We start from the raw sequence: 25,574 nt of genomic DNA on the forward strand, positions 1-25,574 counted from the left end.
GTTTCTGTACACCGATGTGCTAACATGTTGAATCTTCATGTACCTTTGGAATTAGGCATTTGGTACCGGCTGCTTGACAAATTACTCTTTCTGTATTTGGCTTTGGGGCTGTTGGTAAAGTTTTGAGGTTTGTTTTGTTGGTTTTCTTCTTAGATTGGAACGAAATGGAAAGACGTGGTCTCCAGGTGCATTCGGTGTCACTTCCAGCCATTGCTGCTATTTTATGCTAACCCAGATGGCACAGCTGTATCTCCAGAGGATGCACCAAAGCAGATTATTCACTGGTCTCAGTGTAAAACAGCAGGAGGAAATGGGGAAGACTTGGGTAATTAGATATATATATTTTTTTTAATAACAGTATCAGCTATATTTCTGAAATGGGGTTTATAAAGGAGGAGGTAATGGATTGGCTGCTTTGTTCTTATCAGTCATTATCTAAAGAGTCTTAAAAGAAAAGAGATTAGTGTATATAATCAATGTTAGAACTGTTTGGTTAACAAGGGAATAAAAATTGAGACTAATGGGTAATGGGGGAAAAAGATGTTCTGTTGTAGATTGGTCAGAACTGCTTTGCACAACTTCAGTAATTTGAGAAGAAAATTGTAGTGTATTTGTAGATGTGGGTGTTCTTATGTGTGTATTGGAACATTTAAAATACCTTTTCAAAGTGCTATAAAAAGATACTTTAAAGCTTCATGCACATATAGAGATAGATTTGAAGCATGTGTGTCTATGTGTGTATATATATATATATATACACACATATATGTATGTACAGAGAACACAGTTCAGAACTTTGGGAAAAATCAAAAGGAGCTTCAGGAAACTTGTTTTATCTGAGATTCATATACAATAAGCCTCACTGTAAGAATCCAGCCCTTTTGGTTCTGCAGTTTGTTCTCCTGTCTAGGATTTTAAAAATGATTTTATTTTAATCTTAAACATATCTTACAAGTAAATTAAATAAAAGCCAAATTGAATTTGACATGTTCCTCTTCACATAATGCACAGTGATAGGGCATAGACTGCTTCAGGGAGGAAAGAATTCAGGACCCTCTTCCACTACAGGCTACCACTATAAATATGGCAGTATATCAAATATTACAGAACCTTATTGCCTAGTACAGGGAAATGTAGTGTAGGTTTTAGTGAGGGTTTTCTTCTGTTTTGTTTTGTGTTTTTTTTTTTAATCTGTAATTAAAAAGCTTTCTTTTTTTTTTTAAATTTAGATATTGAAAATTTTAACTTGGGAAGCTTTTTCTGTCTAAAGCCAAATGTATTGTTTGACAGGATTTGAAAAGCATTCTGCTGCTAAATCAGAGCACGTGAAAGAGAATGGAATTGGAGACATTAATCAAAGGAGTAATAAAAAGCTTCAGCCAGATAATTCAGCATTCAGTAGAAGCCACATTCAAGCGAGTGGTGGTAGAGGTCCAGGTATGTATTCCCCATTTCCACCCAAAAAACGCCCAGATATGTCTTACTATGAAATATTTCAGATTATGGCATTTCAGGTGTGTGATAACCTCAAGAGTAGAAGTGTTTCTAAAGGAAGAATTCCATCACTGACTGACTGAGTTGTTGTTCAGACATTCGTTCAGTGTTTTAAGTAATATGTGAATATCTGCCATGGAATGTTAACTTTTCCAGAGAACTGCAAATGCAGAATATTTTTTAATTACCCTCATTATTCCTTCACTAAAGTGGCTCTTGAGGCCTTGATCCATTTCTCAATCATCATAAAGCTTTCCAGTCATGTTGTTGGTCGAAAGGCACATTAGTGGCTTGAGGCTGAGGTGAGGCTCTGTGGGTCACTGGCTACCTGAGGAGCACTCTGTCCCAACATTTTTGTGATATGCAGCATTATTTGTAGTCCTGTATGTTAATGGACTTTATGTTTGGGAAGAAATCCAATTTTCTCAATCTGTGTTATGTAATCCATCAGTCTTTTTAAGTAGTACTAATATAAAAAACTTGGGTTACGGTCCCTAAATGGTCCATGTTTGTGTGTTTTCATACATTTGTGTGTTTTGATGGTGAATGACTTCTGAGTAATGGTCTTTGACAAGAAGTGTTTTTCGCAGCTAAGCTGGGTTACAGCGATCAAAAGGACAGGCTGAAGGACTTATCCAGAGAGTGTGCTCAGAAAGCTGCTGACATGAAAAACTTCACATCCTTACGAAAAGACGCGGACAGAGGACCAAGGAAAGAGTCTGGGAGACAAAGAGGTACATTTTAAAAATGTGACCAGAGAATCCACGGGTTAAATAGCTTTCTCCTTTTAAGAGAAATTCAATATTCTGAAATATGTACTGGATTTGTAGGGATACTGTAAGAAACATTAGTAGTGTAACAATATCAGTTAAATGACCACTTCCACCTTGGAGGTGTTCCAGGCCAGGCTGGACGGGGCTTGGAGCAACCTGGTCTAGTGGAAGGTGTCTCTGCCCATGGCAGGGAGGGTTGGAACAAGGTGGTCTTTAGGGTCTCTTCCAACCCAATCCATTCTCTGAAACATGAATGAGAACTGTAATGGAGCTTTCTTCCTTTTGTTCTTACAAGATTTGATTGGGGAAGACCGTTCCAGCATGAAGTCGGGGTCTCCTCCCGTTGGAAATGGCCTCAGGCACTGCGTGGATCAGCGGATATACAGCAGCCAGGGAAGAGGCCCCTACAGGCACGACAGCACACCTCACCCAGCAAAGCTTTCTGCACACGGGCTCGGATCAAATAAAACAGAACCTTTTGCTGCTGGGGAGAGACCAGTGACAAGGACACGGCCTGACGGTGTCACTGGCTACGATACGGACACCAGTCAGGACTCCAGGGACAAAGGAAGCGTCAGCAGCAGGAGCAGAAGTAAAGGTTGGAAACCAATGCGGGAGACGCTGAACGTAGACAGCATTTTCAGTGAGACCGAGAAAAAACAGCACAGCCCAAAGCACAAGGCAAACCTGAGCAGTAAATCTAAGCACGAAAAGGAGCGCAGCTTTAACCACTGGCCAAAAGAGAACCAAGTGCAGAAGGGTTTAATGACTATATATGAGGATGAGACGAAACAGGATACGGGAAGTCGAAGTTCACTGGATTCGGAGGGAAAAGGGAACGCTGAAAAAAGCAAAGGATTTACAGAGAGAAAAGTCCATGGTGATAACTGGCAAATTCAGAGGACAGAATCTGGATATGAAAGCAGTGATCATATCAGCAACGGATCTGCAAATCCGGACTCACCTGTTATTGAAGGAATCAATCCGGCAGATGTCAAGAATGTGAAAGAAAGTGCTTCCTGCAGGTAATGCTCACGCTCATAGTGCTTGCATAGATGCTATTCATAGAAAACCAAGCTGTTCTAATATTTATGTATTGTTCAGAAAACAAAAAACCCAAGAAAACATGCTTTGGAACTTGCTTGGGGTCAGGCATGTGGAAGGCTGGAGTGTGTCTAGAAGTAAGGGTGTGGGCAATTAAGTGTCCCATTTGCCTTCACACTGAGGCTGCAGCACTGGTTCCCTGTGGAAGGCACTGAGCCAGACACTGCTGAGCCTTGCTGAGGGACAGGGCGTGTTCATTCCTAGTAATTGCTACACTTCTTCACTCAGGAGACTTTTAGACTGTGGGCAACTTTCCATCTGTAGTAGAACACAGTGTCCATATAAACCATACCTGTAACATTTGTACAGACAGGCCCCAACAAGGAGATGGGATTGGCAGTAGGTAACTCTTGTGTGCTGTTACTACTCACTGTGCAGAAATTCAGCGTTCTAGAACACCTCAGATATATATTGATCACCTGGTAATTGATTGACCTGTTTGAAATTACTAAAACTGGCCAAAAATGTGGTTAGTAGCCATATTTTATTAGACTTACTTAGAAGGGATGTACGTTAGGAATTAAGTATCCTGTTCAGGGATGTTGTGTAATCTCTGTCTGTGAAGATACTCCTAACCCAGCAGGATCTGATCCTGGGTATGGAGTTGACCCTGCTTGAGCAAAGGGGAGTTGGACTAGATGATCTGAAAAGGTCCATTCCAGCTTCAGTTTATGTGGTGCTGTGAAATAGAATCCTCCCACATGCAGTTTTCTGTATTGTGTATCTTAAACTGTTAGTGGAAGGATCCTACTAAAACCCATCCATTCATCTTTCAAATCTTGCTTATATCCTTAAAATGAAAGAGCACAGATAGAATCACAGAATACCCTGAGTCAGAAGGGATCCAGGAGGATCACTGAAGTCCAGCTCCTGGCTGTGCAACAGGACAACCCCAAGAATCACACCATGTGCCTGAGAGTGTTGTCCAAATGCTTCTTGAAGAGTTGAGAGGCCAAGCCTGGTCACAAATGATTGCTACATCTCTGCAAATGTTTGGACATATATTTTCATGAGAAGTTATTTTATGGGAAAAAACAATAGCAAATACCAGGAAATGAAAAGGCTTTGACTTCCTTCCAGTACCTGAAGGGAGCCTACAAGAAAGATGGAGAGGGACTTTTTACAAGAACCTGGAGTGAAAGGACCAGGGGAATGGCTTCAAACTGAGAGAGAGTAGGTTTAGATTAGATATTAGGAAGAAATTGTTTACTGTGAAGGTGGTGAGGCACTGGAACAGCTTGCCCAGAAAAGCTGTGGATCCCCCCATCCCTGGAAGTGTCCAAGGCCAGGTTGGATGGGGCTCTGAGCAACCTGGTCTAGTGGAAGGGGGGTTGGAACTGGATGATCTTGAAAGTCCCTTCCAACTCAGGCCATTCCGTGATTCTCTAAGTGGAGATGCAAAAGTTTAGAACTTATTTCATAAAGTATTGTAAGAAGTTATCAAAGCAAACTTTTTAGTTAAAAACATACAAAATGCAGCTTCCATAGTGAAATGTCTTTGATTATTTTGAAACCACAAGAAAGCAAAATCAGTCATTTTTGTCTGTCCGTATTAAAAGATTCAGGTCATCCTAAATTCTTGTGGATCAGCACAGGCTGCCACATGTGGGAGCAGTGCTAAAAGCAGTGTTCAAATCACATATGTGCTTCTTTTACAGCGAACAGAACTCGTCAACCAAAAAAGCTGAGCATGTGTTACATCCGGTGCCCCAGCAGCACAGAAACTTCCATGGTAAGAACTCTTAGAAAGGTTAAGCTTTCAAAAAGTATTTGAGACGTACCAGAATTTGAAAATGTATTAATATCACACAAGAGATGGGCAGATTTCTGAATAGCCTTTTGTATTTTTTATCATTTTGCTGCATAAATTAATGTCTTCATCTGTCGCAAAATCAAAATATGTTCGTACCATTTATCATTGCTTTTTTTTTAACAAGCCATAACCAAATATTTCAAAGTTAGGCAATTTGTGTATCAGGTTGGCTGTATTTCTTTTTTTTTAACAAGCCATAACCAAATATTTCAAAGTTAGGCAATTTGTGTATCAGGTTGGCTGTATTTCTTTTTTTTTAACAAGCCATAACCAAATATTTCAAAGTTAGGCAATTTGTGTATCAGGTTGGCTGTATTTCAGTGTATTAGAAGAAAATTGGCATGGAATTTGTGACTGTTTTGACCATGATGGAAGAGGTTTTCTTATATACTTCTTTTCAGTTGAGATCTCTCTTACTGACTCATCATAGCCTGTGTACTCTGTCTTCTTGAAAATGGCAGAGGAAATATGTTTTGTGGGTGTTTTTCCTGCACAGTGAATTAGAAATTTTCTTAAAGCTTTTCAGTGAGTTATACTGATGGATGAAGATGAAAAGCGTTCATATCCTTTCTTTGCTGTTCTTGTTGGTTTTGTTTTGTTGGGGTTTTTTTGTTTCGGCAAGTGTGCATGTTTCTCCTCCCCCTACCCCTCCAAAAAAAAACACCAACTCAAACACAAAAAGCATTGTAATTTTGTTCACTCCCTGTGTTTTCCCCAAAAAGCATTTCCATGAACTTTCTTGGTGGATACTAAGGAAGATTTTTTTTTTCCTTAAAGGTCTGGGTGGACTGTGGTACCATTTGTTTTCCTTCAAGATATGAAGCAATATCAGGAAGAAACACTTGTAATAAGGAAGTCTACTTCCTTTTACATACTAATATGTCTGCTAGGGTTTTAGAAAGTTGATAAATGCCTTGGCATATAAATATTATAGGTCAGCTTGAGGCCAGCCAAAATCATTATCTGCTGTTGCTGAAACAATGGAAGGGTGCTTGTACAAAGAGGGGCAATAAATATTAGGCCACTTCCTCAGGAAACATTTGATTTTTATAGATATCATACTTCTTTCCAAATAATGTATAGTATAGTATAGTTTCTCCTAAGACTTAAAGTAGGGAGTGGGGGTGCTGCCATACCACTTCTCTCTTTTCTGGCCTTATTCTAACCTATTTTTTGGTTGTAGAAAAAGAACTAATTTGGTGTTTTATTTTGAGGAGCAAAAAAAAAAAAAAAGCCCCAAACCCAAAACTGAGTTGCATGGAATGCAAAGATCTGGTTTTGCACGACATTCACTCTGCTTTAGTTCTGCACTACACCATTCTTATCAAACACACTTGGATAGGAAAACAAAGAGAAAAACACCAGTGAAAAACACATAAAGGACTCTGGTGGGAAAAATAGGTGGGTTAAAACAATGGTTGAGCTTGTAATGAGTGTTCTCTGGAGAGAGTACTTAAGTATACTGAAAACTTTCAACATTTTACAAGCACTGTACGTTTTCTTTAAAAAAATGTAGTGATTTCAGGTGATCCTTAGAGTTCTCATTAAAAAACTGACGATAGCATCCCATCTAATCAGTTATTTTAATTCAGTAACTAACTTTTGAATAGTTTCATAACAAAAATGTATGTATTTAAATCAGTTGTGAAGGTCTCATGTGTGCAAGTTTTGGAAAATAATACTTTTAGTGGAACTGATTAATGGACAGAAAAGATAATCTGAAGAATTTGATCATTTCACATGTGTATTGGGCTCAAGATTTATTTAGTCTCAGTTTTAAAAGTGTGTCAGGACACCTTTAGCAAGGACAAGAGTAGTCATTTACATGTTTCAGTTGTGTTACCTATGTTTTATCTCTGGGTGTTTATGAACAAGACGTGGATTGGTAGGTAAGAACCAAAGAGGCTCCCAGAAAATAGGACTTTTAAACAAAATGCTCAGTCCTTTCTGAGAGAGGAATGGAATGTAAGAAAGCTTCGTTAGGCTCTCATGGCAACTCCAACAAATATGTCTGAGTGGGTTTTCTGTGTGGAAAACTTCTTATGGAAATAATGTTGGACTTGTAATTCTGCCCACTGTTTGTGTAACTGTGCTTTTCCAGCTCCTTGTTTTTAACTGGAGCTGAATAAGGAAGGCTACTGTTCAGCAGTTGAGGAATTCTGTCCCTGACTTACAAAAATAAACTTATTGTTAGAGCATTATAAAGATAGAAACACTGGATCATGCAGTGGTGGGGAGATCAAATGGCTGCTGCTTACACTGGCAGTGAGCAGTTGATAACTAGTGCTGAAGCAAAGGTCCCCCAAGGCCAATCCCTAATTTGTGTGGCTGGATTTTGGCAGGACAACACAAATATTGAGTAAGCAGATATTCATATTAAGCATAATTCATATTAACGACTTAGTGTTTATGAAGCTTGAACTTGATGAACTGAGGAGGAGAGGGTTTTTTTGGTTATGGGGAACATGTGACATGAGCAGTGTGAGGGCAAAACTTCCAGCCTCACATTCTTCCAATTGAAGAATGATGACTATAATTTTAATGGTTTTCCTGTTAATTATTAAGCTCAATAGCATGAGACAACTCCAACTGAAATCTAGAATCATCCTGAAGCTCTGGTGAGTGTGTGTAAAGAATCCAAATTGCCTTTGCTTCCAAAAGTGCAGTTCCTTGAATATAAGGATTTCTTTTTTTTCCCTGAAAATTGGTCACCATTTTTAAAAAATAATATTTTATTTTGGACAAGTTATAACGTGTTTACCTTCTCAACTTGGATTATGTTCTTGTTCAACATTTCCAAAGCTTCCAGTAAGTTTGCCCGTAATTTCCATTTAATTCAGAAAATGTCTGGGTTAAGAGAGAGGAATTTGCCACAATATGTGTTATGAAAAATAGTACAATTTGGTTTTTTTATTGATAAAGTTATTTTTAAAAATAGGTAGGGTTTGTTTTTTTTTTGTAAAAAAGTTTCCAGGAAATGTGCGGCTAAAACACATTAGAAGGAAATTGAATTTAATGTGGAGTTGAGTTTTTGTTGGAAATTTCTGTATTTATGCTCATGTGGGGGTTTTTTCCCCACAGAAAGCAGATTTTTGCACGTGTTCTGTATTTATAAATGGAGATACCAGAGGAGAAGTTCTGTCCTAACAGTGGGCTATAGAACAGATATTAATATCGTGGAAATCTCGATGGACTACTCAGACGTGAAAATAAGTGTTCGTAAATCTTAAAAGCAGGCAGTTTGTACCTCCTAAAACAGTTTCCTCTCATTTATTGCTCAGCTCCTCGAGACCCATTGATAAGGATGCCGGGCTCCGGCCGAGCGCCGCGCTTGCGCCTCCCCATATTTAGGTTCGCAGGGGACGCGGAGCCAAAATTCCCGATGGAGCCGGCGACCGGTTTTACCCGTGCATGGCTGTCCTTGTCAGCAGAAGGGAAAATAACAGGTCTATTTTTAAGCCCGGCTGGAATTCTGCGGGCACGGGGCGCGCGGGGCGGCCGGAGGTGTGCCGGGGGACCGCCTGGGCTGTGCTGCCGCCCCCGGGCCGGCCCTCGGTACTGCCGCGTCCCCGAACAAAACCATCGCAGGGACACGTTCTCTTCTTTGAAACGCTGCTCGGCGGTACTGAGCTCACTGTTAGGTGGAGCGGTTTTGAACTGCTTCTTTTTTCAATGTCAGGACGTGAAGGAAAGCCACAGGGGTCTTTGTCTCTTGTGCTGTGTGCTGATTTAGCCTCTGCTACCTGTGTTCTTGCTCAAAGATGGTGTCTTTAATCATTTAAAGACAGGGCAGATATTGACCATCAACATGAGCATCACCCAAAGTTTTTACTTTAATTCTGTTCTGTTGCTGGGCTTTTGACTTGTGTGTTCATGAGTCAAAAGTTCCGTGACTTCTAATACTTAAACTTTGGGAGGTAACAAGTGAAACAGGTGTGTAGTTATGAGTCTAGTCTATACATAGACAAAATAAGCCATTGTAATAATAATAATAATAATAATAATAATAATAATAATAATAATAATAATGCCATTCCTTTGAATGGCTTCAGAGCAGGTGACTGATTATAATGGGCTAATCACTGCATTAGGAAGACTTAAGAGTATCTATCTCTAAACAAACAGACTGTTGCTTGTCACTTGCCAGGAGAGTGTTTTATTCTATGTGGTGTTGACACGAATACTTCAATGCTTCCTTTATTTACTGTTCATCAGGAGCTGCCTTGTTCAGAAATTGTGTATTTTGGGGGAATGTTTTTTTGCCTGTCAGTAAAACACTGGCCCAGGCACTCAGTGGTGTGTGTTTGGGGCACGTGAGTGACAGTGTTCAGCATCTCTGTGAGCTGTACAGTCTTGCTCTAAGGTTTTAATAGTTTCAAAGAATGTATTTCTTTAAACCCACATACAAAAAAACCCCCCTAAAATGTCCCAAATCCCTACATTCATTCAATTTAATGATTATTACATGGTGTGAAATTTCAGACTTCATAAATAGTTCTTTTTTTTTAATTTAAATGACTTTGGATGTTTGAATAAGCAAGCATGGTTTAATAAAAAGCTGCTTTTGAAACTGTGCTTTTAGTAAGATTAAATATTAGGGTGATGCTAAAAGTGCGTCTATAGGACTTGTGATAATTACCTATTTTCTGGTAACAAAAAAACCCAGAAAATTTCCTCCAGATTATTTAGCATTAAGGTGAGATCTGGCCACCTGTGACAGATTGTCTTCAAAATGGCTATTTTGATTAATCTCAAATCTTGAAAGGCATTAATTGTCCTGTTGTGTTGTGTGTTGTTTGTTTTTGTAACCTCTGAGCAATTACAAAGAAGAAATTGGACTGTATATATGCTTATTTTGAAATACCTTTTTTTTTTCTACCCCCAGATTTGAGGAAAGACCAGTTCAATTCTGAAGTTAACTACAGACCTCATGTTGGTTTCCCAACAGAATTACATTTGCAGGTGCCCAGTCCTCCAGTAAAGAGGTAATTAATACTGGCATCATTTACTTTATAATAGTTTAAGAAATATTGAATTCTGTTATGTTACAATAATCAATATTAAGCACTGAAAAGCTAAGGTATTGAAAGTTTTGACAATCAAGAATCTAAACACAGATTTAGCAGGCAAAAGTATCATCCAATATTTGAAAAGTGGATGTATCAGTCACAAGGATGCTAAAAAGAGAGCAGAGGTCATGTTTGACATAGTCCTGAATGCTGAAGGAATTTATCTTACCTTGCATCTCTTGCAGAGATTTTTCTGGGGGGCACTTTACATTTCAAATGAAAAAAACCTTGGAGTAATTTAACACAACTTTTAATCAATGGCTGTAAGTTAAACAGATTCCAGTTCTCTCGTCAGTTTGAATATTTAGGCAGTTTTATCAAGACTGTCTTTGAAAAAATCCTTGGGCTATTTGAACCCCTTCATGTGTTTTTAGGGATACTTACATCTTGTTTTTGTATTTTAGAGCTGAAATGCCTGAGACCAACAAGAAATTTTTCCCCTCATCAGCCCTACAGCCAGTTGTCAAAGACATTGTGAAGTCGGAAAGCAGGAACAAGGCAAACGGACAGAACCCTTCAGAGTGGCTTCACCCGGACAGGTTTGAGAAGGTGAACGTGGCAGTGTTCTGTCCTGATGGCATATCCCACCCCTACCCCGAGAATGCCTGTGGCAGGAAGCTGCTCCACAGTGACTTTGTGCCCTCTGCCCAGCCGCAGTCTCATCACACAAGAACGCTTGGTCCCAAGGTGGGCTTGGCGCCCTGTGTGCCACAGTCCCTGCCGGAGAGGGCCGTGGTGCTTCCCGCCCCTCCCGCTGAGCACGCCGGGCACCCGCTGCGGAGGGGGGATGCCCTTTGGGTGCCTGAAGCAGTGTACCAGAACGTCCCTCCCCCTCTGCCACCCAAGAAATACGCTCTGAATACTTTGCCGGGATCAGAGGGTAACTCGGCAGCGGACGTAAAACCCACGGAAGCGCTGCAAAGTAATCCACTGAGGCCAACAGGTGCACCTCCAAAACCTGCACCAGAACCAAGTGTACTCCCACCAGAACAAAGGCTGAAAGAGCCCTTTCCGGGGAACGAACTGTTTGTCCACAAACCAGACTCTCCACCACGCTTGTCAGTCAACGACTTCTGGACCGTGTCTGAGAACTTGTTAAAGAAAGGATCCCGTCACACGGGGCCGAGTCCTGCCTACGTGGACGGGAACGACAGCGTGTCCCTCACGACCTACTTCTCAGTCGACAGCTGCATGACTGACACCTACAGGATGAAGTACCACCAGAGGCCCAAGCTGTACTTTACGGAGAGCGGGAGCTTTCCCAAGGAGAAGCATCCTCCAGCAGCTGGGGTAGAACTGAGCGCTACATACCACGCCACCCTGGAACCCAGGCATCCCGCGCCCGAGCCGAGGTACAAGGCAAATGCAGAAGGCATCCACTGCAGCCGATAGATCCATAAAAAAACCCCACACCCGGATCTGACTTTTGCATTTCATGTAGTCTGTGAACGGGCACAAACCTTGAATGTGTGTGTGTGTAATAACCAGGTACCCAGCTGACCGTACTTTGCGTGGGAGTTACGACTGTTCAAATGAATATGCAAATTGGAGGGGAATGGAGGAGAAGAGGTGCTAAACTTGTGGTTCTTTGATTTGTTACTCTAGTTGCCTTAACGCTTACCTCTGTTACTCAGCTTGTCTTCTACAGTTTGTACTAAACATGGTCCCTTGGGGTGTGCACATCTTACAGCAGTGGGATCAACTGGACGTTACTAAATCTGTAAGAAGATTTAATTAGTTGCAGTTTAAGAAGTGCTCCTTCAGACTGTGGTCACTACCTACTTAGACTAACAAAAGGGATAAACGTACTACCACATAAAATGCAGTAAATGTAGTAATAATAGAGCATTATTTGTCCTGAGAGGTGGCAGGAGATGACATGGTTTTTTCAACTGACTTCTCTGAGAGTCTGTGCTTTCACAAACCTTCAAGTGTCTTTTAATACAAGTTTACCCAGAGGATTTATTTTTTATTTGAAAAGCCTTAATAATAATAATCCTTTAAAAACCATCCTGGTTTGCAAATGCTAAATGAGACTTTCAAAGGGAATTGAAGTAAACTGCAGTAATACTGTCCTATTAATACACCTGCTCTATGTTAGTGTACGTTTTTAAACACATTTATCAGATTTTGTTCACCCTATAAGCTATATACTTTAACTTATTAAATTTAACTACATCAGTTACAAACTGGTATAAGAGAATAGGATGCTAATTTTAAATACAGAGTTATCATGCAACTATGAAAGATTAGTTTTCTAAGGTTTTAGATAGAGTTACTGCTTCTGTTCAGTTCCGATTTATCCTCCAAGTGCATGCAAAGTTATTGCTGCTATTTATTAAGCTTCCCTTTTTTTCCAACTTGACATTTTGAGCATTGGTTCATGGGGATCACACATTTGATTTTTTTTTAATTAATTTTTTTTTTTTTTACTGCTGTGTTTCCCCCTTTGGAACCGCCCTACCCATGGGTATGGTCTGCATCAGCAGATCGGGCTGAACGCGCAGCCGTTCACACTGTGGTGGCTGAGGGGCAGGGAAAGAAGAGGTTCCTCCTTCTCTGCTCTGTCACTGCCTACAGTTTTGGCAGCTCTGGCATTTACCTTGTCTTTTGTTAACCTGGCTTAGTAACAAAGAGGAGGATTTATTTGGCTTTTATTTGGTTAGTTAAACCAGTGCACAGAACTATCTAGCATGTGCTGAGGCAGTGGCAGCAAAGCCTGACACAATCCAGAAAGGCTAAATTTTTCCTTTACTCATGTTAGAGTGTTAACTTGGGGTGCTGCTGATTACACCTAAATCATCAGTGCCTTTTAGTTATAAAAATAATGCAACAAGGTTAAAGATGCATAATAAACACTCTTGCTTACACTTGCACTGTTAGTCAGAAAGGCTTTTTTTTATATTTATAACTTTATGTACGTGAATTTTAGTGCTCCAACCAAACGTTGGCAATTGTTTAGCACAATTATCTAAGGTAAACACTTAAACATTACTTTTGGTTATTCTGTGGCAAGGTCAGTTTTTTTTCCTTTTAAATTACATGCAACTTACAGTAGAACTGGAACATTATATATATGCAACAAACCAGGTATCTCAGATTAACCTTATTTCTACCTTCTTGATCAAAGTTAGTTGTAGCACTTGGAAAAAAAAATGAATTGAAGGATTTATAGTGAAAATACTATGCATGTTTAGGTATGGCTGCTGGTAAACAGCAACTTAAAAAATGATCCTTTTGTAAGAAAATCAGTTGAATACAGAAGAACACTAAAAATGTAAGAACTTGAGTGATTCCTATTGTAATATTTTTGAGAGAGGTTTCAGAACCTGTAAATTAAACTTTTCTAGTTCAGCTAGCCATGTTACATAATATACATAGCCAGTTAAGTACAGCTGTCTTCTAATACTTGTGTAAAAAAACCCTCAAGATTTATGGAATTTGTAAATAATGTACAATTTGTAAAATGTTTTGCAAAAAAAAAAAAAAATCTAGTATTTGAAATGACAGTATTTTTATGTATGAATAGCACAGCAACAACTGTGAACGATGTTAGAACACTTATTTTTAAACATGCATAGCAACGTTGCTACTTCTGTCCCAGGAGCAATATGAATGCCTCTTACTGATACCAATGAACTCGGCTCCCAGGAAGCACAACTGGTAAACTTATTTCTGAAGTAGCTGCAGTGATTTAGATGTTCTTCAGTCTCCTTGCTTGGCTTGAAACAATCTTACCAGACAACTCTCTCTGTGCCCCATGTTTACCAGGTATTTAATTATTATCCTCCCCAGACAGCTAATCGAGGCACCTTTGTTTTTATATTTGACTCTGCACTCCCTGTATGTATGTATGTAATATTTGCTAACTAATATGTGATAACTCGTTTTAACTTACCTAGGGTGCCTATTTATTTTTTTATAAATGTCCTCTCCCGGCTATAGATTTGTATAAGAGCCTAGACAATTTTTGTAACAGTAAAGATATTAACAAGTCTTGTAATTAATATATATTTTTCAGTCTTTAGAATTATTTTCTTGCGAAGTTCTGCTTGTTCAAAATATCAAGATAAAAATTTAAAATCTTTGGTGTCTGTTCTTTTTTTACTTCACATTTAAAAAAAAAAGTTGGCTTTCCAGAACTGCATTTTTGAAGTTAACGCTGCTATTGATGGTTGAAAGTTTTTGCAGAGATGGTGGTTCAGTTGCCTTTTCTGAACAGTAAAATTTGAAGTATTTGTTTATTAAAGCTGTTAAATAGATTAAACTTTTTTATACTCATGAAATGCATAAAGCGATTTTAATACCATAATCCCTCATATCTGGTGACAAATGACTGATTTAATTACACCAGCTCTCTTTTCACCTTTATTAGAGATAAGCAAAGTTTTCCTGGATATATGTATTCCTGAACTCCAGGTGCTGTGAAAGAGCTTGAGTCCAGTGCAGCACAAGCCTGCACTTTGTTAGCTCTTAAGTTTTCTGAGATAAGTAAAACCTTGGATGCCAGATCTGCCTGAAGGAGAAAACTAGATCACTAGAAGATACCTTGAAATTTGACTTTCTAAAGGCTATAAAGCTGAATATCACCTGTCTTCCTTAACAAAAGAGAAATGGAGCAACACTGCAGTGCTTAATAGGTTGTTCCCTTGAGATTTCCCTGGTGAAATCATGCCAGAGGGGAAAAAAAATAAAATATAATAATAATAATAATGAAAAAAGAGTAGGGTTCCAGTTTTTTAGAGAATTTCGCTACTTTTTTTACTTGTGAGAATGGAATCACAATTCAATGCTCTTCTGCACCCTGAGTCAAGATCTCTGAAAGCCCTGACTGATTTCATAGGTAGCAGCAGCCAAAATCATAAGTGTCAGCAGGGAAGGGCATCTCCATTCTTACAGCATAGGTCTGACACATAAAACAAGCCCCTCTCACTGGCAGATTTGTCTTTAACAATGAAGGAAAAATAAAGGGAAAGAGCACGTGCCCACTTTTGCATCCCAGATCCCAGGAGAGAGGCCCATTTTCACTTAATGTGTTAGGAAACACCAAAACACTTGACACTTCAAAGTCTCTACAATCTAGTTATTATATTTATTCCTGAAAAAAAAACCAAACCAACTATGAACTGTGCTTCTTAGAATTAGAAACTGGCATTCTCAAGGGAAAAATACTAAAGAAAACTGAGCCCCCTTCATCCATAGTTGGAAGACTGTCTTCTCCAAAACCTGACTGGATACAAAGCTTACTATAAATATACACATATATATATAAATACTGACCCTGAGGAGGCTCAGTAACTGCTGAAGGTAGAGAAGAAAGAAAGGTGTAATAGAAACCCAAACAGCACCGAAGCCTCGCACTTAACTTTTTGGAAGTAAAACAGCTGGTTAAGCTTCACCTGTTGTGGGAACAGGTCTGAGTTACAATTTGAGTCTAGGCAAGAGCAGGGTTTTATTCTCGGCCACTCTGCAGAGTGTCCTTTCAGTGGGTTTTATTCAAGCAGTGCTTTCTTCCCTTTCTGCTGCACAAACCTTCAGGCACTGATTACACAACCCCAGTCCATCCATCTTACACAACGTTTAAGGCACAGTTTAGAGCACAGAAACAGGACACAGGTAAAAACCTGTAGCGGTAATACTGTGACACAGACAGAGATTATTTTATGGTATTACTATAAATATCTGCCTCTTGCATCCAGCTGCAAGTGGAGCCGTGTTCCCAGCTGCTTATCCCGCACAAATGGTCCTCCTCCTCCACTGTTCGTGTTTACGAGGTGCATCCCGCGGCGACACAGCGACTCTGCGGGAAACAGAAAAGGCCTGGTTATTTTTGCAGTGCTTTTGTGCGTTTGGTTTGAATTCATTTGCCACTTCCTGAGAAGCGTTTGTGCTTCCCAGGCCTTCTGTGGGACTTTCCGGGGCAGGAACGCCGCGGCTGCTCCCAGGGGCCTTCCCTCCGCAGGCACAGCCCCTCAGAGCTCCCTTCTCTGCCTCCTGTTATCCCCCGGCCACCCCCGGGGGCCCCCCCTCACCTGGGCCCGCGCCCTCAGGGCAGCAAGTAGATGACCACGAAGAGCGCCAGGTCGAAGAGGACGAAGAGCCACAGGTCCAGCCAGTAGGACTGTCCCGACAGTGACAGCGATCGTGACAGCGGCTGGCCGCCATTCCCCTGCTCCAGCCGCCCATTCCGCTCCTGCCGCCGCTCCTGCGGCCGCCGCGCCACCGCCTCCATGTCCTCAGGGCTCTCCCGGCGGCACCAACGCGCAGGCGCCACCGGCTCTTCCGGGTTCCGGGCCAATGAGAGCGGAGCGCACGTACCGCGGCCACGCCTCGCGGACCCAGCGCGGCGGCACCGCCCTTCCCGCGTCACGTGCAGGCCCCTCCCACATCAGGGGCGGCACCGCCCGTCCCGCCTCACGTACTGCCCGTCCCGCCTCAAACACCGCCCGTCCCGCCTCACGTACCGCCCATCCCGCCTCAAACACCGCCCTTCCATCTCAGGCACCGCCCTTCCCGCCTCTCGTACTGCCCCTCCCGCCTCAGGTACCGCCTCAGGTACCGCCCCGCCCTTCATCTGCTCAGGGTCCTCCCCGCCCCTACCGCATCAGGCACCACCCCTCCTTCCTCAGGGACGGTCCCGCTCTTCGCGCCTCAGGCACACCCCTTCTCGCCTCTCCCGCCTCAGAGATCGCACTTCCCGCCTCAGGCACTGCCCTTCCCGCCTCAGGCACGGCTCTTCCCGCCTCAGGCACACCCCTTCCCGCCTCTCCCGCCTCAGGGACGGACCTTCCCGCCTCAAGCACTGCCCTTTCCGCCTCTCCCGCCTCAGGGACGGACCTTCCCGCCTCAAGCACTGCCCTTCCCGCCTCTCCCGCCTCATGCACGGCTCTTCCCGCCTCAGGCACTGCCCTGTCCCTCCCGTCCCACACACCAATCGCGCCCTTCATCTTCTGAGGTACCGCCCTGCCCCTCACGCCTCAGGGACCGCCCTTCCCGCCTCAGGGATCGCCCCTCCCTCCTCAGACACCGCCCTTCCCGCCTCAGGGGACCACGCCCGGGTGTGGGGAAGAGCGGGTTGCCAGTCCTGTCGAACCGTGTTGGTCTTGTTCTGTCAGGTGTACTCGGACTTGGGTGGGAGTAAATATCCACAAGTTAATCATGGTACGGTTTATTGGTGAGCAGATGATGCCCTGAAAGAAACCAAGAGATCATGTGGGAAATCCTGTTGTGAAGAAGTCTGGGAAAACTGAAGTTGTTTTAAGATACGCTCCTCTCCTTGAAGGTTAGTTGGTGTTTGTACACGAAACAAACATGGAAAAGTTCATGTAGATGGTGTATTCTGTGTCCTTTGTTTATGCAACACACAGCTGCAGGAGAAATTAAATGGAGCAGCACAACCTGATGCCACGCTCACAGTCAGGATGTGCCGCCCTCAGTCCAGCCAGTTCCCTTCATATTGAAAGCAGGGCAATTATTTTCATCGTGTCCAGAAGAGTGACCAGAAACCTAGGAAAATGCTAAACAAAAACTTCTTCTTTGTAGCTATTAACCCTTTTTAGCCTCATATTAAGAGACAAGGCAATGCATGCTGAAGAATGCAGTGCAGGTGTATCTGAACAGAGCTCACTTCTCAACATGCACTTCGGGATAGTTATTTTCCTTAATAGGTTCTGTCAGTAGAAATAAGGATGAATGTGATTTCATATAGCAAATTTTGGTTAAGCATATGTGTGTTAGGTGAAGTATATTAGAGTTTTTGGGGAGAAACAATGACAATACTTCCCCTTTAAGCCTTGTACCCCTCTGTGTTACCTCGCTAGAGCAAAAGGAGCTGTGGTTTGTGGGTTTACTGCCTGTATCAGGAGAGCCTTTTTGGCAGAAGAGGGAGCTGTGAGATGCTGAAGACATCATATTTTACTCCACGTTTATACTTACATAGAACAGTCTTGGAGCCTTGGGTGTTGTCAGGTTTATTTTAGGTTTTGCCATCCTTATTACACAACATACAATACACAGAGAAACTGTTTCTCAGTATAAATACTAAAGAAGGTTAGTAAGGAAACTAACTTGCCATTTGATAACCTGTGCAAAGATATTTAAGTTTTGCTTATGCAAAATAGTTTCTGCAGCCCTTTATCTTATGGCACTCGGGTAGGACTTGGGAAAGACATTTTAGCATATGGTAATTGGATTTTTTTTTTTTTATTCAAGGCAAAACAGTAACATAAGGAACTAGCCTGCATTTTCACCAGGGCTAGGTAATTGCAGCTTAGGAGATGCTGCGAGGGGATAAAATAGAAAAAAACCCAGCAGAGGATGTGTAGAAAATGGTCTTCTTTCATTGCTCCTTCATTCTGGTGCTGTTCTGGGTGAAGTGCTCAGCCCCTTTTGAAGATTCTCTTGGATTCGACTCCTTCATATATATAGGTCTGTTAAGAAATGAAGAAGAAAAATCAGTGGCTGGTATTGCAAAGTTCCCTTTCACAGATGCTGTTGAGAAGGGGTCAGTAATAAAGGAATGAACTGTGAGGGGTGGCTGTGCAGGCTCTGGGGAGAGGAACATAAGGAAAGCAGCCTGTTGTCAACAGGCATAAATTCTCTGTGCAAATGTCTGAACCACCATGGGGCAGCTTTTGGGGTCTCAGGAAAAACCCAAAGGACACTTGGAAAAGGGCCTTTAGCCACAACACATCTATACAGTGTATATTTACTTATCTGTCTGTCTCCTGTACAGAACTTGTATACAGGCTTCAGAATGCATGGATAAGATGCAGTTTGCATGTGGAGGAAACATAAAAATCACAGGTTGTGAGTTTTATTGTAAAGTGTTAAATTTTGGTAGGTGACTGGAGGATTTTAGATAAAGATAAATGAAGTTATTTGGCTTTGATGAAATATTCCTACTTTCAGAGCAGCTTTTACATTTTTTTCACTTCATTCTGTTGTAAAGTTGTGTAAGTAACTGCTTAACTCACCTGAACAAGTTCATCACCTACAATTTCTCTGTATGCTTTGAGTACTTTTCCATTGTCTTTTCTGGTAAATGTGCCCACAAGTTTATTTCCTTCCAGGTTCCAATTTCCCTATAATGGGAAAAAAAACCCAAATATTTTGCAACAGTTCTGACACTGATTTGATTTAAAGGCTGCAGAATGCTTTCAAAGATAAAACTAAAACAGTGTAATAATGTTTTTATAGAAAGGCTGTAAAAATGAAATTTTAATAAAACCATTAGTTCATTTAATTGCATAACAGTCAAGCTAGATACTTTTTAGTGGCCAGTACACCTTATTTTAATTAATTGTATCAACAAAGGTAGTTTCCTGTAAATACCCACTCTGTACTCTAGGTGGTGGACTTGAGCATTGGAATAAGTAAAATTACAATCACCTGGATTTCATCGCATGAAAATTGCCACTTGCTCCGCGTTTTTGGGCTCTCTGTGGAACCCTGAGTTCCATAGGTGAACCATTACCAGTTAAGACTACCTTGTGCTTTTGTATATAAGCTGCAAGCATTCCTGAACAATCACTCTTGCAAAGTAACATTTAAATTTAACACTAGGAAGACAAGTAATTTATCTTGAAACTGTATTCATGAAGGTATTATCATATAAAAAATATAAAGTTGTATAGGAAGACTCTTACCTTCATTTCAGTCCCATCAGCCAGGCTGTAGTCAAAATCGGCTCCCAGGGTGAATTCCAGCTCTATGGTACGGAAGTTACTGGCTTCTTTGACAGTAAATTTGTTCCCATCTTGCTGGATAGTGATCTTCAGGTTGTCATGGGCGCCCAGCTTCCTCTTCATCATGTTAACACCTGGCAAAATCAATTAACATCCATCGGAAAAGAAACACCCAAACCCCTTGAGGATCATATTTATCGCTTTTTAGTGACTTTCACGTGGTCCAAGAGAGTTTATTCCAGCATTCTGACCCAATTTTTTGTTCTTTTTCTCTTTTTATTGAGGCCATATTCACCAGTACACATATAATACAAACCACTGTCTAACTCGGGTGGTTATGTTTATATCCATATAATGCACAGTCTGTGCAAACTTAAAGTAAGTATCAGGATGTTAGAATTACTTGAGTTGTGTTTCTATAAAATTGAAGAATGATGATTTCCTCCCTGGGTAATTTTTCAAATAGTTTAATGTTATCAAAATAATATTCCTGCTATAGAATTCTCCTTATAGTTTATAATGCAAATTCTCTGAGCCTTTTCCTCAAATGTGGACTTAGGGATTCTTTTTTTTCTGCTGAAATAAAGCTGGAATTAATTGAAGTGCTCAAGATTAATATAACATAATCAGAACATTTCTCAGCACCTTTTATCCTCCCCCCCCCATGAAATATTTTGAAAGTCAATGCAGTACACTGTGCAAGGGCAGAGCAAATAGTGAAAGGACAGGCTGTCCCAAAGGTAGTTCAGAGGCAGCTCGAGTTTGTATTCAGCTGGAGTGGCATTTTTCCTGCAGAAGGCATTGGAAAAGCGAGACTCACCCAGCGCCTCCATGAACTTCTCATAGTTTTCATTTCTGTCTATTTTCCAAGTGCCGTCGAAGGCCATGGCTGTGTCTGTAGCAGCTGCTCTGAGGTGATGTGTCTTTGCCAAGGGAATTTATGTGCTGCCTTATCTGGAGAGCAATTTACAGGATGATGTGGCTGAGTAAAGCTCAACTGATGCACTGATCTTTGCAAGGAGAACTTTAGTTTAATCAAATTTCCAGTCCTGACAACACTGCTTGCTGAATCTCTCTCTTATTGCCCCCAGATCATGGCAGTATCTTTATTGCTCATCTTAATAAAAAATTGCTAATCCATTCATTCTATCCACCATGCATAGTAAAAATCAGACATCTAGTGAAAGCAGTAATTAAAATAAGAGCATTTCTTGATATTTTCTATCTCTATTGTATCTTCATGCTTTTGTGAGAGCCTTTATGCAACTGGAGAAAATACTATTTACCCAACAAACCAAACACAAATGTCTACTTTGTCCATTATAATTTGGTAGATGTCTGTTCTGCTCAACATCATAAGCAAAGGGCAGATGATTCACTGAATGTCTGCAGTTGTTTCAAAAAAACAGTCCTCTTGTTTCCTATCTAATGCTGAACTATGAAAATTGGGATGATGTTCTGTATTCACGGGCTCACTCTTTAACATGCAGTTTAAATTCTGAGCAGCTTCTACAAATTTTCTTCACTGCAACACATCAGTGTGTATCTGACACATTCCTACAACAGAAAAAGAGGTGCAGCTGAGTGAATTTACCCGATGTGGTTGGTTTCTCTGATTCCATAATTTTGCCTGTTCAAGGAGAATGCAGAACATGAGTCTTTCCTGACTTAGCTGCTTCTTCGCCCGCTCCCCTTCCCCTCTAATTGGTGCCACTTCAAACTGAGCAAAACTATTGCCCCAGCTTTTGCCTTTGCCCAGTTCAGGGTTATAGTTATTCTGTTCCCAGGGATGCCATCAGCTTTGTTCTGTGTCACCTTCAAAATGTAAATGTGAATCCCAATTGGTCAGCGTGCATTTAACAACAACAGTTAGGTCTCAGTATGTGGTTTTTACATTTACTTTCTTTCCACGATTTCTTGCAGTTTTCTATCACCTGAATAACTCTGTGTCTCAAAAAATGTCATAGCCCATGCCCAGACCTGAGCTATTCACAGGTGTCCATCTTACCCTTCAGCCAGCTCAGGAAATGGGCAAACTGAGTTTCTACTTAGAGCTAAATTGTCTTTTTGTTGCACTGGCTCGTATCTTGACCTTTGTAGTTATGACTGTCAGTCTGTGTTATCTGTTGAGTATCTATACATAAACAAAAACACCTGGTGCCTAGTTATAGTTCATCCAATTTATTGTTACATAACAAAATTGGTAACTCTCTTTAGTCTTTGCAGAGGTTCTTTCCGATGCTGATGTGCTGCAGCTTCTGCTGTATCCAGTAGAAAACTGAGGCCTGAAATAATGTGAATTACTCACATCATTTGAGGCATCTGTATCTGTAAAATCCAACAACTAGGAAGTGACCTTTTATTTTGAGCATTTCAAGAAAGCTTTTTTTAGGTGTGTTCTGCATTCTCCCCGAGAACCTGCTCTTTCATTTAATTTAAGAAATTCTAAGGTATCTGAAGTTAGTGTTTATATATTTAAACAAGGTTAATGCTACCAATTAATTTCCACATTTGATTCCAGCCTGTCTGCTTAACCTCTGAAAAGGTAACTCAGAGTAGTGACATTCTGCAGGTTAAGTATAATTTCTACACCAAACTTACTCCAGCAGCTTTTCTGAACCTTAAAAAGGAGGGAGGTGGTTGTGGAGCAAGTCTTCAACTATCAGGAAGATTCTCAGATGTGCTTTTCCAATCAGTTATCTGACAATTTGTTGTGCTCCCCCTTGTGATTCTTTAGTGTCTCTCAGAAGTCAGGCCAACTCCAAACCTTTTCACCATGGGAGCAGCGAGTAGCTGGGTCCTGAATTTCCCATCTAAGCTTGTTGTTCCATTCCTGTCCCAGTTTCCCCTTCCTTGACATTTTTTTCACTGGGCATGAGTCCCTCGGGTCCTGTTCAGATCAGCCCCACAGATCTGTCAGTTAAGTAAGAACCACAGGTGGTCAATATTTATGAGTTTGATGGTTGGTGTAGTGCTGACAGCACAAAGAACTGTTTTTCTCTGAGGTCTGGTGGAATGTCACTGCTACAACAAGGGACTGTCTTTAATCTCTCACAATTTACATGAGTTGCTTGGGACTGTTAATGCACTAAAATATGCAAAATCTGACTTAATTTTTTTTACATGTACTGGAATCATATGATATATATTTCGCTCAGAGTACTTTTGTGTTCCTATAATAGCTGGTTTTCCCTTTAAAGTGTTTCTATAGATTTTTTTTTTTAGTCTGAATATTCCACAACTCTTTCCCTTCTTCTCTCTACCTCTTCCTTGTGTGATTTTTCAGAACTACAAGTTTTACTTAGATGGTGTCTTGAAATCTTTATTTTTTAGTATTACTGGATCCAGGAAAGTCTTGAAAGCTAAGGGTCTATTCTTGGCTTTGTGGCTTTCTGCAGCGTGCCAGCTTCAGAACACTGAAAATGGGCAAACATTAACTTTGAAGTTTGATCTTTAAGTGATGTGGATGGGAATAAATTATTAACTTAAATGGTCGTGCCAATCTCATCGTGCCGATCTGCGACTATCACAGCAAGCTGTATTGTGATGGTAATTAACAATGAGGTTCCAAAGATCAGGGTGACAAAAAGGCTTTTGCAGTGGGTTATGCTTATCTATCCTCTTTGTTGTTTCGTGGTTTGCACTGGAGTTGTTCCTGCCTGAAATTAGCTGGGACAATAGAACTCAGCTTTACCATGGAGTGATTAAGGCTTGATGCCAGCCTAAACATAATATGCATCTGAAAATATTAATATATACAGTGTTATGTAATGAAAGAGAGATTAATCCCTGGTAAAACTATGCAGATTGCTTTGGCAGTACTTCTATGTGTTTTCTACTGAATGATTCTTCAGTATGTCTTGGGATGGATTACAAAGATGGCTGGGCACTTAAACCATTTAAGTGCCCCTGGCTCCCTTATTGTGAAGTTTTACTAAGCGTTTTAAAAACCACAGTACTCCATTTTATATCAATATGGTGAACAGATAATTCCATGCCAGCAAAGGCAGCTTCAGCATAACTCTGGGCGGCCTGGCAACGGGGAGCTTGGTGGAGCCTAACTAATGCCATCTCTTGGATACATCATTTCAAAGTACATATTGTGGCTGAGTGTTGTACTGCAGCAGGATTGGATTGGTTTGGATAGATATTGTCCTACTCCAGCTGCCTCTTTGCTAAATTTCTGGTTTTGTTTTGGCTCAAGGAGAATCTCATGGATGCTACTACCATGCAATCTGTTCAACACGAGGATTCAACATTGGAAGATTACTTAGAAATTTCCAGTGAGTACAGATCCATTTGTCTGATTAGTTAGTGCTGAGTCTTAAAACTTACTCTTAAGTGACTGCATGCACCCCTTCTTCATTTCTGTGTAATGGCTCTGATCTGTAAAGTGCTGCATGGTTTTGAGAGCTGCTTATTGAGAGAACTGAAGTGCATGAGCTAATAAGCTCCAGGTTAAAAAAAATCTAGAAGCAAAATTTAGGATTTTCTTAAAGCAGTAACAACCCTGGTATTTACTTCATCCAATTACTGCGTGTTAAAATGAATCCTATGGTTACCTAAAATAGTAGAGTCTGGTCTTGTTTCAATGCAAAGAGGGTGACAGTGAACAATGGCCAATGAAAATAAGTGTGCTTCTCTAGGAAAGGTTATATGAATCTCTGAGTATTAGTGCCATTTGTCACTTGCCACATAGAGACTGATATCCCAGTTGTCCTTAGGGCTTTGTGTCGGGCTTATCTAGGGTATTGAAATCTATACCTGAATACTCTTTTCCTGTATTCTCCAGTTTCTTTTTGTTCAGAATGTGGAATGTGATCAAAGGGTGGGAGTGAGTTATCGTCCAATGAACTAACTGTGTACAGTATTGGAAGTCTGCATCAGTCATTTCAGTTTCTCCAAAATCTGAACTGCACTTTTAGCTCGTTTCAACATAGCTTTTTGCTTATTGTACACTTTTGCTCTTGGTTATGATATAGCTCCAAACTCCACCGGAGATTATTGTGATTATTTGGATTAGTGACTTGAATCTGATCTTATCTGAAAAAAACAGTGAGTTTCAGAGTTCTTCTGAGCTCAGCATAAAAGCAAGAGAGAACCCTATATGGCTCAGATATTTAAATATTTGTATATGCAAAAGGAAAAGATGGTTTCTGATAAAACATTCTTTTCTTTGTGTCTCACATAAGAGCAGAACAGACATTCATATCTTGGTTCTCTTTCTAGCACAGAAATGGACTTTCTATGTGACCTTGATCAAATTCCCCCTCTACTTATCTGTAAAATGTACTTTCCTTCCATTAAGCAGCTGTATATACCATAAAATAAATTGCCAGTGACTTGATTAACTAGTACAGTGAAAGGATTCTGAATGCCTATATGTGAATGTATCATGTAAACTAGTGGTATGTTTTAACCATGGGCTTTACTTTTTTTGGTGCTGTTAAACAAAAGAAACCCGTGTATAGATTTTCAGCCATTACAAAGCACTGGGTGGGCAGTGCTTTGGCCTAAAAATTATTTCCTAAAAATCGTAAAGGGTGGGATTTCATAGGAATCTGAAATGCGTGTCAGCAATAGCTGTCACCACTCTTACTAAAAATATGGCTGGAGGAAAGAGCCATTGTCTTTT

The 25,574-nt window shown here is 40.8% G+C and overlaps 2 protein-coding genes and 1 long non-coding RNA gene across 14 annotated transcripts in view; 2 read left to right on the forward strand and 1 right to left on the reverse strand.

Annotated features, from left to right (window-relative positions):
• Positions 1–13,675, forward strand: part of USP53 (ubiquitin specific peptidase 53) — a 28,457-nt gene extending 14,782 nt beyond the window's left edge. For all 5 annotated transcript variants that reach the window (XM_017825084.1, XM_017825088.1, XM_017825085.1 and 2 more), the window contains exons 10-16: positions 154–325; positions 1,291–1,437; positions 2,085–2,228; positions 2,563–3,292; positions 5,030–5,103; positions 10,070–10,169; positions 10,658–13,675. In XM_017825084.1, the coding sequence (XP_017680573.1) occupies positions 154–325; positions 1,291–1,437; positions 2,085–2,228; positions 2,563–3,292; positions 5,030–5,103; positions 10,070–10,169; positions 10,658–11,645 (2,355 nt within the window). In that variant the 3' untranslated portion in view covers positions 11,646–13,675. The remainder of the gene's footprint in view (positions 1–153; positions 326–1,290; positions 1,438–2,084; positions 2,229–2,562; positions 3,293–5,029; positions 5,104–10,069; positions 10,170–10,657) is intronic.
• A 3,622-nt stretch (positions 13,676–17,297) lies between these two features.
• The window catches only part of LOC108502295, a 122,971-nt gene continuing 114,694 nt past the window's right edge, over positions 17,298–25,574 (forward strand). For 5 of the 6 annotated variants that reach the window (XR_001876430.1, XR_001876433.1, XR_001876435.1 and 2 more), the window contains exons 1-2: positions 17,298–17,535; positions 24,144–24,222. This is a non-coding gene — a long non-coding RNA (uncharacterized LOC108502295). The remainder of the gene's footprint in view (positions 17,536–24,143; positions 24,223–25,574) is intronic. The other variant, XR_001876431.1, reaches the window with a different exon arrangement.
• FABP2 (fatty acid binding protein 2) lies at positions 18,215–21,570 on the reverse strand. Of its 3 annotated transcripts, XM_017825098.1 has the most exons (5): positions 21,534–21,570; positions 20,760–20,893; positions 19,901–20,073; positions 19,229–19,336; positions 18,215–18,682 (listed from the first exon to the last, which is right to left on the reverse strand). In XM_017825098.1, the coding sequence occupies exons 2-5, from the start codon at positions 20,824–20,826 to the stop codon at positions 18,632–18,634; spliced, it is 399 nt and encodes a 132-aa protein (XP_017680587.1). In that variant the 5' UTR covers positions 20,827–20,893; positions 21,534–21,570; the 3' UTR covers positions 18,215–18,631. The 3 variants fall into 3 exon arrangements, with proteins under 3 accessions (XP_017680587.1, XP_017680588.1, XP_017680589.1); XM_017825099.1 differs by lacking the exons at positions 20,760–20,893; positions 21,534–21,570 and adding an exon at positions 20,585–20,656; XM_017825100.1 differs by lacking the exons at positions 20,760–20,893; positions 21,534–21,570 and adding an exon at positions 20,343–20,541.

This window comes from Lepidothrix coronata, unplaced genomic scaffold, assembly GCF_001604755.1.
Source record: "Lepidothrix coronata isolate B3197 unplaced genomic scaffold, Lepidothrix_coronata-1.0 Scaffold116, whole genome shotgun sequence".
Taxonomy (NCBI): Eukaryota; Metazoa; Chordata; class Aves; order Passeriformes; family Pipridae; genus Lepidothrix; species Lepidothrix coronata.